The sequence below is a fragment of the Botrytis sinoallii genome (assembly GCF_014898435.1).
Source record: "Botrytis sinoallii strain Bc 23 chromosome Unknown BSIN_016, whole genome shotgun sequence".
Classification (NCBI taxonomy): Eukaryota; Fungi; Ascomycota; class Leotiomycetes; order Helotiales; family Sclerotiniaceae; genus Botrytis; species Botrytis sinoallii.
Window position 1 is genome coordinate 1069201 of NW_024066043.1, and position 15658 is coordinate 1084858.

Consider the following 15658-nt stretch of genomic DNA (forward strand, 5'->3'; position numbering starts at 1 on the left):
GGTGATTGTTGTCGGCGATAAACTTTTTCAAGGTGGTCGGATGAAATATCGCCAGAGCAAGCTTCAGCGGCATTTTGCGGGACCAGACTTCCACGTGATATCTAAATTACAATAATGCGCTTTCAACAAACGCGACTTCTATTATGCGTGTCTACTTGTATTTATGAACTGTAATAACACAACTTCATATTTGGGTTCAGACATTTGCTGGAATACTCAACCACCATCTGCGAACTTTAGGATCTTTCAACAACACGATATTGCGGTAAATTAAAGGTATTTGCCCATGAGATGGGCATAGAACTCCCGCAAAATGCAACAACGACGAGATGAAATTCTGGCGAAGAAAGCCAAACTTGCAGAGTTAAAGAGACAAAGAGAACTTCGTGCGAGAGAAGTTTCCGTGAGCAGACAGAGCATAGGAAGTGGAAGTGATGTAATTAAACTTACCCTCATACTTGAATTAAACTTACAAGCCATAGCTTGCATCACCGACACCAGGACGAGCCGATAATCGAAGGGAACTTGACAATCTAATTTCCAGCTTAGTTGGAGATAGTAGACCTGGATCGACTGGCCCTGGCGGAGCAGGATCACCTGCGAGAGGGAGTCGACCAAACAGTGTATTAAGTGCCGGTGAACTAAGTAATGAGCCTTCCGAATCGACCATATCGACTGCCCAAGTCTCGCAGACCCAAACATTATCAATATCGACTCCCCAGTCTCTTTCCACAGTTCCATTATCTACAGTCTATGAGTTTCCGCCATCTCCAATTAAGGAAGTATTCTCATACAGTAAAGGGGTACAAACAACTGAAGAATGGGGTACACAAACCTCTAGGCCTCGAGGTTTCGACGATTCGGAAGATGAACTCGACAAACCCCCTGGAGTTCATTCACCAAGCAAGCGGCTAAGCAGGAGAGAAAAAAATAGAGAGGAAGAATTAAGGGAGAACATTCGCCGGGAAATCGAGGAAGAGCTGAAGGCAACTCGAGATCTTGTAGATGGCTCTGTAAGACCAGATTCTCAGCATTTATCAACAGAAAATTTCCCTGCGAGAACTCTGACGAATGAAGAGCTCAATGCTGTGACATCGTCAGAAGATTTTATGGAATTTGTTGAAAGATCAAGTAAGGTTATCGAAAGAGCATTAGATCAGGAATACGATGTGCTTGCAGATTACGGATTAAGTGGCGCAAATGGAGTTGGGGACGACGATGAATACGGTAATACAGGCGGAAGGGGTCGACGGAAGATAAAGGAGGTTGCCCAATTCTACGATGAACGATGGTCAAAGAAGAGGATGATCAGTGCTATTGATTTCTCACCCAAATTTCCAGAGCTCGTTCTTGCAGCATATACAAAGAATCCATCTGCACCACATGATCCTGATGGACTGGTTCAGGTCTGGAATATGCATCTTCACGATAGGCCAGAATTTGTGTTTCATGCACAATCAGATGTTCTCGCTGCAAAATTTTCCCCTTTCCACCCCAATCTGATCATTGGAGGTGCTTACAGCGGTCAAGTTTTACTCTGGGACACAAGAGCAAAATCAGCACCAGTTCAAAAGACGCCTTTAACTGGATCAGGACACACTCACCCGGTCTATTCTGTCGATATCGTAGGAACTCAAAACGCAAATAATATCATATCCTGCTCGACAGATGGTGTTATGTGTGGATGGACTGTAGATATGCTTGCGCAACCACAAGAACTACTTACATTAACAACTCCAGCACCCGCAAAAACTGAAGATATGAGCCCAACTTGTATGGCTTTCCCACAAACTGATCCGACATATTTTCTCGTTGGTTCGGAAGAAGGAACTGTGTATTCTTGCCATAGATATGATCGAGCAGGTGCCAAGGCAGGTGTTGATCAAAGAGTCACTTACCGTGGCCATGCAGCACCCGTCATGTCTTTGAATTTCCATCCAGCAAAGGGTCCTGTTGATCTTGGCGATCTTGTTCTTACCAGTTCCTTGGATTGGACCGTTAAATTGTGGAAAGTCCGGGCCCCAACTGCGACAGCAACAACTTCTATCTCAGGAGAAGGCCAGGCAGTCGCTCCATTATTTGATTTTACCAGAGAGGATCTTGTCTATGACGCAGCCTGGTCACCTATAAAACCCGGTGTATTCTCACTTGTGGATGGAGCAGGTAATCTAGAAGTATGGGACATAACCGTGGACACTGAGGTCCCAGTGTCTAAAGTCCAGCCAAGCGGCCGAAAGGGTGGTCGAAGCATTATGTCCAAGAGCTTGAACAAACTCGCTTGGGAAAAAACTGAAGGAAAACGTATCGCAACCGGTGGTATTGACGGTGTGCTTTCAATATTTGAGGTTGGTCCGGATCTTGGGGGCAAGGATAGTGCCAGAAGTGAGGAATGGGCGAATGTCAAGAAACTGGTGGCTAGAATGGAGTCATCGGCACAAAATGCTCATGATGTGAATGGCATCAACGGGTTGTAATTAAGACATAGAGGGAGGCGATACTTGCTGAGGCGATGAGATAACTCTATGTGATAGATATGGCGTCGTTGCGTTGAATATACCCTAGTTAACAATCGACATGATTGCTTCTTGTTCCTTTTTTATTCATTTCTAATTCTCGGCTATCTCATATACACACGGGACGTAAACAACACACCGATATGGATGGCCAAGCAGAATTGGTCCACTTTTACCCCTGCATTATAATCCCACGCTGACATAACCTCCCATGGCAGGAAGCTTTCTGTCTTCCTAACTTTCAGGTCAACCTCCTTCGTAATTAGAAATCCAAATTCAGATCGCCTACCTCTTGGCTTTTACTTCATCTGCACGAAAGAGGCACATCTTGAAGGAAAATCCACAGTGGGGCTGTGTCAAATCTAGATCACGGAGCATGTCATATTAAGCCTCCAGGATTCTGTTACATGACTTATTCTCACCTCATATATCTCTACATCAAACCAATTGTCTAGCTTTCCCCCTGATTCTAACCAATACTATCAGTCCCAATGTTATATCACTACACATCATAGATCCCAAAACCCAATTGCAAAGATGGCGCCCACAGCGGCCGATCCAAAAGATCTCAAACTTATTCTCAACCCTGCACGTCGAAGAGCCCTCAACATCCTAATCGGATCCATCACAGAACACATGCGCAAAATAATTACAGATTCTTTTTCTAACCCCTCAAATCAACCAAACTCCAATCTAAACAACAACATTGCAGGATCTAATCCAAATGTCTCTTCCTACCCAAATGTCCACTATTCCAACACCTCCTCGCCCGCTTCAACACCAACTTCGGAACGCGCTCAAGAAACAGCCCCACAACGCCGTCTTGAAGCCCGTCTAAATCAAAATCTTTCAAGGCCCAAACTACAAGCTTTGGAAAAAGCAGCTCTGAATTACTTCGATTCTTGGCGTGATTCAATTATCACACAATTAGGCAAAATTTTGAATTCCCCAGATGATCCCCGTGCAGATCAAAAAAAGAAAGAGTTTCTCGCTTCGAGGCCGCCGCCTCCTTATAGCCCCGCTTCCAATAACAACAATGAACAAAGCAAAGACATCCTAGCTTTCCAGACCCTCTACCCTCCAATCCCCACCCGTCTAACTACCATTTCCCTTCAAGACCGCATCCACATAGTCTCAAGTCTTCTCATTATCGTTCTCTCCCTCGGAACCTACTCTGCCCATTCCCGCGTTCTTCTCTGCACACTCACTAGTTCCCTCTCTCTCCCCCCTTCCCTCCTCACCCACGAGGAAATCCAAACCTCGCGCACTCTCCTTCTAGCCTCCAAAGCTGCCCTCAACGCCGACGCCGAAACCGCCGCTCGCGCAACCCAGAATACGTCTTCCCGTCGTTGGAAAGTCGGGCTTGCCTCTGTAGCAGGCGCCGCTTTGATCGGTGTCACCGGCGGGCTTGCGGCTCCCGTAGTCGCTGGTGCTATTGGGGGACTCATGGGCTCGGTTGGTTTAGGAGGCTTGGCGTCTTTCCTGGGCGTTTTTTGTATGAATGGGGCGCTGGTGGGAACGTTTTTTGGAGCGTACGGAGCACGGATGACGGGGGAAATGATGGATAAGTATGCGAGGGAGGTGGAGGATTTTAAGTTTCTGGATGTTAAAGGAGAATGGGGGGAATTTGGGACGAAAGAGGAAGAAGAGGTGGAGAAAAGGAGGTTGAGGGTGCTGATTGGGGTTAATGGGTGGGTGGGGGAGGAGAGGGACATTATTAGGCCGTGGAGAAAACTTGCTACAAGCGAGGGAGACGAGGATAATGGGCATGGATGTGAGGTTTTTGCGCTGAGGTATGAAACCAATGCATTGGTAGAGTTGGGAAATAGTTTGAAGGATACGGTTGGGAGTTATGCGTGGTCGATGGTTAAAATGGAGATCTTGAAACGGACCGTTCTGGCTACTTTATGGGGAGCATTGTGGCCAGTCTACTTATTGAAGATGGCTACTGGGATTGATAATCCTTTTGCGAGAGCTAAGAGAAGGGCCGAGAAAGCTGGAGAAGTCCTGGCCGACGCGCTCATCAATAGAGCTCAAGGAGAACGTCCGGTTATGCTAGTTGGATACTCATTAGGGAGTCGGGTATGTGTCAACTTCTTTTTTTTTACTATCTCACCGTACTTTCAAATGTTCACGCTGGACAAGACATTGGGAAACACGTTTAGAAGACATTTTTCAGAGTTAGCTAATTCTCTCCTCGTAGGTAATCTACTCGTGCCTCCGCTCTCTCGCCGAACGCCACGCCTTCGGTCTCATCGACAGTGTGGTGCTAATCGGCTCTCCAATCCCCTCGTCGACTCTTTCCCGTATGTCCCTCCTTCTTTCTACTCATTTTTCCCTCTAACACCTCCCTAGTTCTCCCCCTCCGCACCGTCATCTCCGGACCCCTCTTGAACGTTTACAACCCCTCTGATCTTCTCCTCGCCTTCCTCTACCGTTTCACCTCCCTACAGTACGGAATTTCTGGTCTACAACCAATTGAGCACATTGAAGGCGTCACCAATATCGACGTGAGTTCTAAACTCAATTCGCACCTGAAATACGAAGGGGTCATTGATAGGGTTTTGGGGACCTACGTATTTCCCAGCATGAGTAGTGTTAATGAGGAGAAATGGGAGAATGGAGGAGAGGGAGAAGAAGGCATTTCAATGATTGATGGCGAGGGCCGGGTCAAGAAGGATGGAATAGAGGAAGAGCTATTGATTGATTTTGGAGAGGTAGCGGAACTGGAAGCCCATGTTCCATTGCCATCCGGACAATTGGATAACAAGAATTCCAACATCCCTTCGACTACTAGTAACTCGTATGATCTGGAAGACTTATTAGGCTCGCCAGCAACCCCGACAGAAACAGTCACAAGTACGACTAAAAGTATCTCAGGTACTCATTTCGCTTCACACTCAAACGGCACTATATCACCCAGCATTACCACAACCACAGCTACACTTGCCACACCAAATACCACCACTCCTTCCTCGCCATCTCCTTCTTATTATTCATGCTCCGAAGACGAAGGAGGAATCAAAATGATCGACAACGATGATGATCTAGATATGCATATACAATTGACCGCTCCAGAAACCCCATCTACGTCATCCAAGAATGAGGTTTGAAGGATCGAGAAAGGAAGGACTAGGCTTGTAGTAACCGAACGATCTATCGATGATGTGAAACATGAATCTCCCGTAGAGCCGAAGAGCTTGGGCTCTTTGCCCAGAGGAGACAGAAAAATGGCTGCTGATTTCGGATTGTATTAATAAATATTTGCGCATGGTTCTAGCTTCAGTGGAAATGAGATTGTAGTAATGCAAGAATCACAAGTCACGAATCAATAAGTTCACATAAGTTCATTAATTGAAGTTTAAACAATTTCATCATTATATCGTGAAGTAGATAGAAACAAAGTTGGTATCGAGCGCTATTTACGCCACATCAAAATCGCCGAGGAGGTATCCCTTTCTCTCGACATAATCCCAAACTCCGTGGAACCACAAAGTAGGAATCAAAAAATAATCCAACCCTAATCTATACATGAACTCCAGCGCAACATGCATCCAAACCATAAGCGGGAGCTAGACTCCATTATGAACATCTGGAAGAATGCAGTAATCCACCACCGACTCTTTCTCATCCGTTCAAGGAAGGTTTGAGGCAGGGACACCCAGGCCAACAAAATGACAACTCGCACAACGACCAAGAACTGATGTTTTCTCTCCAAACAGCAAACTTAGAGGGATCTAGCACGCTCCAAAGCGGCTAGCATACGACCTCAGATCGACAATTAAGTCTGTTTGCGTTGGTAGAGCAGCAAATACGGTTGGTTACCCCCCAAAGCCTTTGCCAGAGTCGTAGCATTGTAATATGAATCGTTAAAGCAACTCCAGCGACCATCGGGTCCACGAGCATCACAGGTGTAATGTCCGTAGTCGAGGCTACCAGAGTGCGAAACAGATGCTACAAGCTCGTACTCCATGGAGTCCTTGCTTCCACTAGGGTCGCGATAAGGACTGAGGTCGAGGGTATGGTCGATCGGAATAGCAAGCTTATCCTTTCTTCCATCATAACCAAACCGTTTAAGCTGGACGAACAAGATATCCGGTGCGTGACTGATCGACTGTACGCGATGAACGTCCCCCGTTACCTTACACTTCTCGCACTTGTAACCTTCAATGGTCTCATCCAAGTACTTTTGCAAGTACGAGGAAACAGAGCCACCTCGGATACGCGGCTTGAGGGGTATGGATAAGGCTAGTTCATCTTGTAAGTCTCCCACAGAGACGTTATCACAGTGATCACATTTGATTCTGCTGCTCAAAACAAGCTGCATTATCGACTGCATACTGGCAACGCTCCTGAACAAACAAGGTCAGTAAGATTTTGATATAGACGAACGAGAGGAAATAAAACTTACGACGCCTTGATCTGTTTCTCAATCTTTTCCAACATCCAGGTAATTTGCTCATGGGGATCACCTTGACCAGAGGGTCCAGGATACCACCCAAGACGCTTGCACTGAACCTCGAGTTTTCTCAGAATTGGTGTGATATCCTTGGAAGGAACATCAACGGTCCAATACTTTGAAGAGAGAAGGCTAAGAGAACAGGCCAAACAATCTCTTTTGGGTATGTCGCCTAGTAATCTTTGTGAGCTAATGATCAACAAACCCTCAAATAGAGAATAGCTTACAAGTTTCCACAGGATGTTGGTCAATTAAGAAATTGAAGAACTTGGGAAGATGTAAAAGACCTTGTAAAAGACTGTTTCTGTAGCATGCATATCCAGTAACATTGGACAGGCCCCTCTGTGCATTTGATGGCATGCGTGTTGAGTCATTGCGTACTTTCGAGGCCTAAGAACATGAGAATTAGTATGAATAAATGAGTGATAGTTGATGAACATACCAAGTATCTTCGCTTTCTTAGCGAGTCACTGCGTGCCTTCTCCAATTCTTCTTTCGAAAGCTTTGCAGCCGGCTTGGAATTGGTAGCTTTCTTGGTAGCGACTTTCGAGGCCTTGGCAGCAATTCGTCGTTTCTTTGGGGATTCACTCTGAGCAGCAGTTTCTTCATCCTCATCATCTGGCCGTGATCTCTTTGGAGCGTTAACCTTGACAGCAATCTTTTCGTCTTTAACAACAGGGTGAGGTCTTGATGGCTCAATGCTTTTGATAGTGATCGTGTTGCTCTTTGCCTCGGAAGTTGTTTGTTTAAGAGGATTGACTTTGGTGGTTATCTCATTTTTATCATCTGGACGTGGTTTGTTCGGTAAGGAGGCGGCTGGCTTCGAGGGAGCTAAGACAGCAGACGATGGGGGCGAGGGTAGTGGTATCTTTTGAGTAGCGGATGAAGAAGATGAAGGTAGAGGCGTCCTTGATATAGCCGAGATAGCGGATGAAGGGGGTGGAGACGGAGGTAATTTTGAAGAGGTGGGAGGAACAGATGAAGGGGTTATGTTGTCAGACCCCTTTACTGATAGGGAAGAAATAGATGGAGAGGTAGGTGTGCTGTTGAGATTCTTTGATGGAGATGAGGAGGCAAATGGGTTTTCTCGAGGAAAAACAGATGCCAATGATTGAGGAGTAGAAGTAGATGGCTCTACTGACGGAGGGGTATCGATTTCTTTGGGGTGAACAGTAGTTTCGGCGGCTTTCATTGGTGGCGGAGAGACAGACAGTTTTCTCGGAGGTGAAACAGACGTCTTTGAACGAGAATTGGATTTCGCTGCGGGATGCGAGCTAGAAGACTTGGTTGATGGTGGTGGAGAAACAGATGATTTCGAGCTCGAATTAGAAGAGGAGGATGCTGATCTTGCGGGAGATGACATCTTCCTACTACGCGCAGATCTTCTTCTATAATTCTTCGATTGAGCGAAGTACTGTGCGTACAGCTTGTTTTGACGTGGGTTCTTCATTAGGAATGACCGTGGGTTGTACTTGAATGCCCCCGTATAGTTGTATGCTGGCGTATTTGAAGAATCGAATGATGGAAATAGAGGTGTTTTGTACATCTTCATAACTTTAGTCGCCATTTTGAATAAAATCAATCCTCTATTGTCTTCTTGGTCGGGTCGGTGGCTGTAAAACGCGGTCAAATTGTTATTTTTTAACAATAGCAAATTTCGACAATACGCTTATTGTCTTTCTTTTCCTCGACGCGAACGTGTATTGTGAACGACGACAATAAGACTCGATTGGCTAACCAAAGTTTAAAAGAACTCAGTTTCGCTATTAAGTCTACCTTGTGCTGGTTATATATTGTGTTGATGTTCGATATTGTGGGTGAAGGTGAAACTAGTATGGGTTGTATCTTGCTTTCCACCTCAGCTTCCTCTTAAATTTGTAGTAAAAATCTGTATATATTGTAGAAGAAATTGGAGTTCTCGTTGGAACTTGATCGATGCCTTTAAACCGTTGAATTTCGAACTGTACATCGAGTCCGGAGCGTGGAAGTGCGTATCGTTCGTGGGACAACTGCGATCGCCGTAGTTAGGTTGCGTAGTAGTTTTATCTTGTAGTGAACAAGATGTACTATAAAGAGTTTTTTAATTGACCTCTCTGCAATACAATAAGATGTATCGTTGTCGTTGTATTCTCATTCACGTCGGAGTGTGGTGAAGGTGTGGTTTGGATTTGAGAAGAGCATATTTTTTTTCTCGAAAAAGCATCATCCACCAGTGATCCACATCGCATACCCACTCCACTCGAGCCACTCGAGCCACTGGAGATGTCTGTGGATTGAGCGGCCGACTGCTCCGATCCTCCCGAAAGCCCGGATAAATTATTGCAAACATGCGATGATCTTATCGAGCTTATCTAATCTGAATCTAATCCACTAACCTGACATCTCACCATCGTACTCATCCGACATCTCACATTGGATGTTTACTTCCCTGCTGCAAATTGCAAAAAGTATATCGCACAGTCGCATTCATCCATTTTTCCATTAAAGCCCTTGTCTCAAACAGCACCTGGGCAGTGCTTGATCAGAGACAATAAAACCTTAAACTGACCTCTGGATTCTCTTTCATTACTCATCACTGAGCTTACCCCCAGAGAGAGGATCGATTAAAATCTCTGCCCCTCATATACCAAAATTAACCCGGCACATTACACAACCTTCACTTCAAAATCTGATCACGAGATTCGGTATCCCTTTCTCGCCTACCCGACAGGGGATATCTATTTTACCCATCCTATTGCCAAGGTCGTATGCACAATTAAGAAATTGAAACATTGCAAAGGATTCTATAACACACACGCAGATTCAGGGGAAGGCATAAACTATCACTCATCTACCGAATCTATAAATACAAGAACCTACCAAATTACTCCCCATATATCAACCCTCCAATCCAACTCTAGTCACGAGACCAGCCTTCTCACCCCCGAAATCATGACTTCTCCACAACCAGAAGAAACCCACCCCAAGGTACCCAAACCCGCCTCAGCACCCGAATCCACACCCATAACCACACCCCCCGCCGCCCCCGAAACCTACGAAGAAACCAACGTCCACGAAGTCTACGAACAAATCGCCTCCCACTTCTCGTCCACCCGCTACAAAGCCTGGCCTATTGTAAAATCCTTTCTCCAAGGTCTCGCACCCGGATCAATAGGCCTCGACGTCGGATGCGGCAACGGCAAATATCTCCTCGTAAACCCCGACGTCTTCATCGTCGGTTCCGATCGCTCTACAAATCTCGCAAAAATAGCTAGTTCCCACCAACCCCATTCGGCAATCGTAGCCGATACTCTAGCATTACCTCATCCAGAAGGTACTTTTGACTTCGCGATAAGTATAGCAGTCATTCATCATTTATCTACTCCAGATCGTCGTCGTGAAGCCGTGCAATCCATCCTCGCCACTCTTTCCCCTTCAGGAAAAGCACTGATCTACGTCTGGGCCCTCGAACAATCTTCTTCTCGCCGGGGCTGGGACGAAACGAATCCTCAAGATGTGATGGTCCCTTGGGTAATGCGTACCGGCAAAAAAGTCGCGCCAGATGGAAGTATCACGCAACCAGCTTCCGAAAAAACCTTTCAACGCTACTACCATCTGTATCGGGCCGGCGAACTAGAGGAGGACATCAAGAGCGTAGGCGGCACGGTACTAGAAAGTGGGTATGAAAAGGACAATTGGTGGGCTATCTGCTCTCGAGGAGACTCACTTTTACCCCGAGCATCTGACCCCATAGTATGATATTGCTCGCACGGGATGACCACGGGAGATCAGCAGCAACTCGGGATCTGCCTGAACCGTCATGCTGATTCCTCTCGAATGTGCGCTGACGCGTCATACTGCATACATACATGCAAAAACCATGATCGACGTTGCTCTGGCCATGGAGAAGGTGACAGGACCCGAGTCGAGGAAGCGCCTGTGTAGTACAAAAGGGACCTGGAGGTCAATACCCACTTCTTCCAAGGCGGCAGCCGAGAAACAAAGTTCAGCCTGTTAGTATTAATCCATCATGAGAACTTGAACACTGTACTATTACCCACTGGACCTGAAGGCTATATCCAGAAATGACACTCTATAAACACATTCGTGTAAGATTTATCAACACATATATGCGTAGACACACAAATCATAAAAGCAATTAGAAGAATATAAAAGGGTTAAGATACAAAAAATCATAATACAATCTAGAAGGTATAGTTTCGAACACCATGCGTGCCTGCAAGCAATGCGTGCTACGCTACCCCATCTCAACCCCATTCCATCCCATTCAATGCAAATTCCAATTCATAAAGCCCTGATCCAAAGCCAAGGGATATTTTTCAAAACATCGCGCCATTCCAATATACAAGGTCCATCCCCATATGCTCACTCAACCCATCCATCCCGACCATACCCTACTTTACCCTAGAAGAAAAGAAAACAAGTGTAGAAACAGAAATTAACTTTTTCCTCAACGCCAATCGCATTTACACACGTTTCCATCGATGCATCCATCTATCCATCATATCATTGCACATAACAAACTTTCATCAAGCATCACGACGACCCTCATTGTCTTCTCCTAATACTATCCCGTGTCCCACCCTCCGGACTTCCCCTTCTCTTCCCATCGTTCCTCTGACCCAACATGCCAATAGCCGGTAGGAGGGGTCCAGGGCCAGGACTCGAATATCCACTCGAGTAGCCACTCGAATGCGCGGGCATCGACATCGCATAAGCAGGCGTACTATACGGACTCATACCTGTGGTCATTTCCGACAAACTAGGTAGATATCCTCCTCTACCCTGACCCATCATCATGCCCCCACCGCCTCCAATGGCCGCCAAGGCCAGGCCATCTGTTGGGCTCGTGGGTGGTACCGATCTAGGTGTGCTTTCTCTCCTGGCGGCGATTGTACGAGTGGCTCCTACACCTCTTGGGTTTGGATTTCCTTGTGCGGTACCAGGTCTACTGTATCGAGAACCTCCAGATGCTGAATTCATCGTGCTAGATGTGGATTGACTATATGAATGACCTCTCGCAGGCGAAGCTCTCGAACCAGAAGATGGAGCATCGAGAGTTACGCTTGAGAGAGAGAAGGGAACGACACCAGCACGTCTTGCCATATCGTTTTCGCCGAGTTGCCAGTGCATGGCCTCTGCTGCTCGCCATGGAACTGCCATTTCTTCAGCCACTTTTGACCACATTTCTTGCTTGAACCTAGATAGTCATGTTAATAACATTATTATGAGGTTGATATTCGAAAGAGTAATACCTTTCATAGAGTCTAGCGAGTTTGTTCTTTCGTTCTTCGTCCCATTCACTCCTGCGTTCCAGATAGTTTTGATAATGTAACCGACAACTAATAGCACTTCGACCCGGTAGCCTCTTAGAGATATCTTCCCACTTCATCCCACTGCCTCTTAGATCAATGATTAGAGCATCTTCGTCGGCCGACCATTTACTTTGCTTCTTAGCAGGAGATTCTGATGGATGGGCACCCATACTTCTTTTTCCGCCGGCTGCAGAAACGGCAGCAGCGTAGTTTGGTATTTCGGGTTGTGTGATTGATGACTGAACGGATGTAGATCTTGTTTGGTTTCTGTCGGGTGGTGATGTGGTCTGGGACTCATTAGAGTCCGGGTCCTTGAGGAGGAGGGAGATATCCACGGTGATGGTGAAGTCCCTGATACCGTCAAGGTCGACGGATGATCTGCGAGAAAGAGGTACACGGTTTGTTTCTGTGTTGATTTTCGATTTGTAGATCATCAAATTGGACACAAAGACTGGTGATGTGAGGATTCTATGGAGAATTGGCGCTGTACAACCAAAAAGAGTAGTATGTCGGTCGAAAGATAAAATGCTAAAGGAGATACAAGTCTTTGATAGATGTGAGTATGTAGTGGCGTGAAACAGACTAGATTATTCTTTAAGACGTGGTAGCTTGGATTGTTCGAGAAAAACTATCTTGAGACGATTTGGACTATTTCTAACGGGAGGACCACGATCCTATTTCAGGCCTTCATAGTAGAGGGAAATGCGTGGCTCGCCTATAATGTGATGGCCATAAACCTGATTGGTAAAGATATATCATTGACGCAGCCAATCGCGGTAGATTGGATGGAAAATGGAAAAGAGCAGAAGCCAACGCCAACGGAAGAATACGTCAAGTTTGTTAATGAGCTTGTTAAAGACAAGGGCATTGTTCGAACTGATCCCCACAGGAAATAACTAGGTTGAATGTTGGACAGTCGGTCGCGAGCATGCGAGATGCAAATAGAGTCCTTAGTGGGGGGGTCCAAACCAGGGTATGCTAGTGTGGAGGAAGGCCGGCCACGAATTCATGCATGAACATGAACATGAGCATAGTAATGCTTTTAGAAATGTTGCATTCTAGTGCTTCCATTGTTAAAGTTATGGAAGAACAGTTGAAACCTGGGAGCTGGCGCTTGAAACTGATTTATACTCCTTCAACCCCTCAAAGCTGTTTTAGACACATGTCTGTGCGTAATCGTGATCAAACTTGACTTTGATTGTAATTATCTGCACTTCACCAAATTTAATAGTGGGATGAAGGTTTGGAATGCCACAATAATGAAAAGGCTCATGATTTGATATGGGTTGCTTGTCGTCGCCTCAATCGGCCAACCACTGTAGATCCAAGATGGACGTCTGAAAAGAAGGAATTGGCGGTCTGGTTTGCAAGGGTAGTGGTGAGCTTTGCTTCAAGGATTATAATGTATGATCTTCATGGCTTGCAGCGCCTCTAAGTCCTCGATGAACCACGATCTTCCGTGGGGCAAGCAAGCCGAAAAGACCGAAGAAATCTATCAAGCCACATAGAATAAATTTCCCTTTATTTGGGTCGTTGGTGGCTGAAAATAAAGCTTACGCGACCGTTTAGGTCGGCTATGCCTCATCCAAAGTCCAAACCTTGATGCCTAATGAAGAGGAGTGTATTGCGTTGTTCTATTCTGCGTTTGTTTCTGTCGGTAGCCATCACAAGGAGCACAGTTACATACCAGTCCTTTCCTTCTAGCACACCTTCGGATACCAACATCTGGCGGTGTAAATTCATGTTGTCATGTGAGACGGCGCCATAATCGTGTAGACGGTTTGAGTCAGTAGAGCTTTTTTCAGAACTTTCGGAAACATGGTATCCATGAACACAGCCCAAAGCTTAAATGACTAACTCTCAAATGGCATACACGGCGGGCACTCAAAGCTTTCTGCAGTTCGCCTTCAGCCCTGATAATCCCATCCGGGAGGATTGGGGGCGGTGAATGCCCAGTTCACGCTTTGAGCTATCTTCTTAGCCTCAAAAAATAGAAACTTGTCAGATCAGACGAGAGTACCAGATAATTCCTGTCGCACGGCCTTGGAAAATAGCGCCTCAAGCACCCTCGCCCAATTGCGTGCATTAGCATGCTAGCAACACTTGACAACAATAGTATAGCTGTGCTGTCATTGTTGATTGCGGTGTCTCAGGTAGGATACATATTCTGCAGATATCCGTCGACATGTAGCTGTGCCCGTTTGTTTCCATTTACAATGGTCATTGTTGTAGGAAAGGAGTATTCTGCAGCCATCAAAGCCTGAGTAAGGCGGCTGTCAAATTAGGAAATGACTGTTATGTTAATTGCCTCATGCACAAGTATAGGTGGATTTAAGCGTAACTCGCTTTGCTGCCGATGTTATGCCATGAAAGCACGATCTCATCGTGAGTTCTCTAGCCGTCGGTGTAGAACTTCCAAGATGGGAAGCTTAGTAATACAGCTATCGTGTTTATCGCTCCCTCGTCCCGAATCAAATGTAGTCCGATCATTGTGGGGGTAGATCTTGCGAACCACCAAACCAAAGTCAAAAGTATGTACCTACTGCGTAGCTTAACTTGCTTTGATAGGTATTCAAAAGATGCAAAGATGCAAGTCGCGTGGCACTTCGGTGAGTGGCGTATCCTGTACAGGGCAGGGCTATGGAAAAGAACTCGTCTCAGAAAAGTCCAAACCCATGTCTGTTTGAGCGGTGTAGTATGCTATGCAATCCCAGAGAAGAACAATAGCACTAACTATAGTCATTTTGACAGGAATAATCGCGCCGAGAAGAGTTCGAGGATCGTCTCTCATTCAAATTCAATGTAGGGCTTAGAATTATTCATGTTGAGTTCCCGTATCTTTTTTGAGGTTTGTCCAATGGCGTAGAAGACATTGATACAAGTCAACAAGTCAGCAAGTCAGCAAGTCAACAAGTCAACAAACCAACAAACTAACAAGCAGACTGCAAACGAAAGTTAGCCAGCCAATTGGGGCAAGAACTGTTAGAGATCTCCTCCTGATCCTCTTTTTTTTTTGTTATTTTTCATACATCTCATCATGTTTGAGCCTTGCGACAAGACCATCCATAATCCATAATCCACGATCCATAAATGGGTCAGAGACTCAGATACTTCATCCTGCTATACTGCAATAAGTTAAGCCAGCGATCGACTGAAAGTTAACGTCCCTTTGAAACTTCTAAAGCACTGACTTTTTCAATCTATTGGTGGGGGATTTGAAGAAAGTGCTCACTCTGTGTTGAAAGGAGGGAAGGAAGATGTATCGATTGATGCAATGGATTATGGATGAAGCTTCCAAAATAGAGATGTCGTGATAAACATGTTCTAATTCTAATCACATTTCTCTCTTTCTCAAGGGATGATGATGGTAA

General features: G+C 45.7%; 5 protein-coding genes across 5 annotated transcripts; 3 read left to right on the forward strand and 2 right to left on the reverse strand.

The window, feature by feature from the left end:
• Positions 1 to 313: 313 nt before the first annotated feature.
• EAF02_008673 (uncharacterized protein) lies at positions 314 to 2474 on the forward strand (the record flags this gene model as incomplete). Its single annotated transcript, XM_038904721.1, has 2 exons — positions 314 to 436; positions 483 to 2474. 2 exons carry the CDS (start codon positions 314 to 316, stop codon positions 2472 to 2474), a joined length of 2115 nt encoding a protein of 704 aa, XP_038755778.1.
• A 576-nt stretch (positions 2475 to 3050) lies between these two features.
• EAF02_008674 (uncharacterized protein) lies at positions 3051 to 5626 on the forward strand (the record flags this gene model as incomplete). Its single annotated transcript, XM_038904722.1, has 3 exons — positions 3051 to 4595; positions 4717 to 4819; positions 4869 to 5626. The coding sequence occupies 3 exons, from the start codon at positions 3051 to 3053 to the stop codon at positions 5624 to 5626; spliced, it is 2406 nt and encodes an 801-aa protein (XP_038755779.1).
• Positions 5627 to 6294: 668 nt separating this feature from the next.
• Positions 6295 to 8539, reverse strand: EAF02_008675 (uncharacterized protein; the record flags this gene model as incomplete). Its single annotated transcript, XM_038904723.1, has 4 exons — positions 6295 to 6865; positions 6925 to 7144; positions 7200 to 7362; positions 7415 to 8539. 4 exons carry the CDS (start codon positions 8537 to 8539, stop codon positions 6295 to 6297), a joined length of 2079 nt encoding a protein of 692 aa, XP_038755780.1.
• Positions 8540 to 9903: 1364 nt separating this feature from the next.
• Positions 9904 to 10710, forward strand: EAF02_008676 (uncharacterized protein; the record flags this gene model as incomplete). The annotated part of the gene is made up of 1 exon (XM_038904724.1): positions 9904 to 10710. One exon carries the CDS (start codon positions 9904 to 9906, stop codon positions 10708 to 10710), a length of 807 nt encoding a protein of 268 aa, XP_038755781.1.
• Positions 10711 to 11520: 810 nt separating this feature from the next.
• On the reverse strand, positions 11521 to 12721 carry EAF02_008677 (uncharacterized protein; the record flags this gene model as incomplete). The annotated part of the gene is made up of 2 exons (XM_038904725.1): positions 11521 to 12172; positions 12228 to 12721. The coding sequence occupies 2 exons, from the start codon at positions 12719 to 12721 to the stop codon at positions 11521 to 11523; spliced, it is 1146 nt and encodes a 381-aa protein (XP_038755782.1).
• Between the last annotated feature and the right edge of the window lie 2937 nt (positions 12722 to 15658).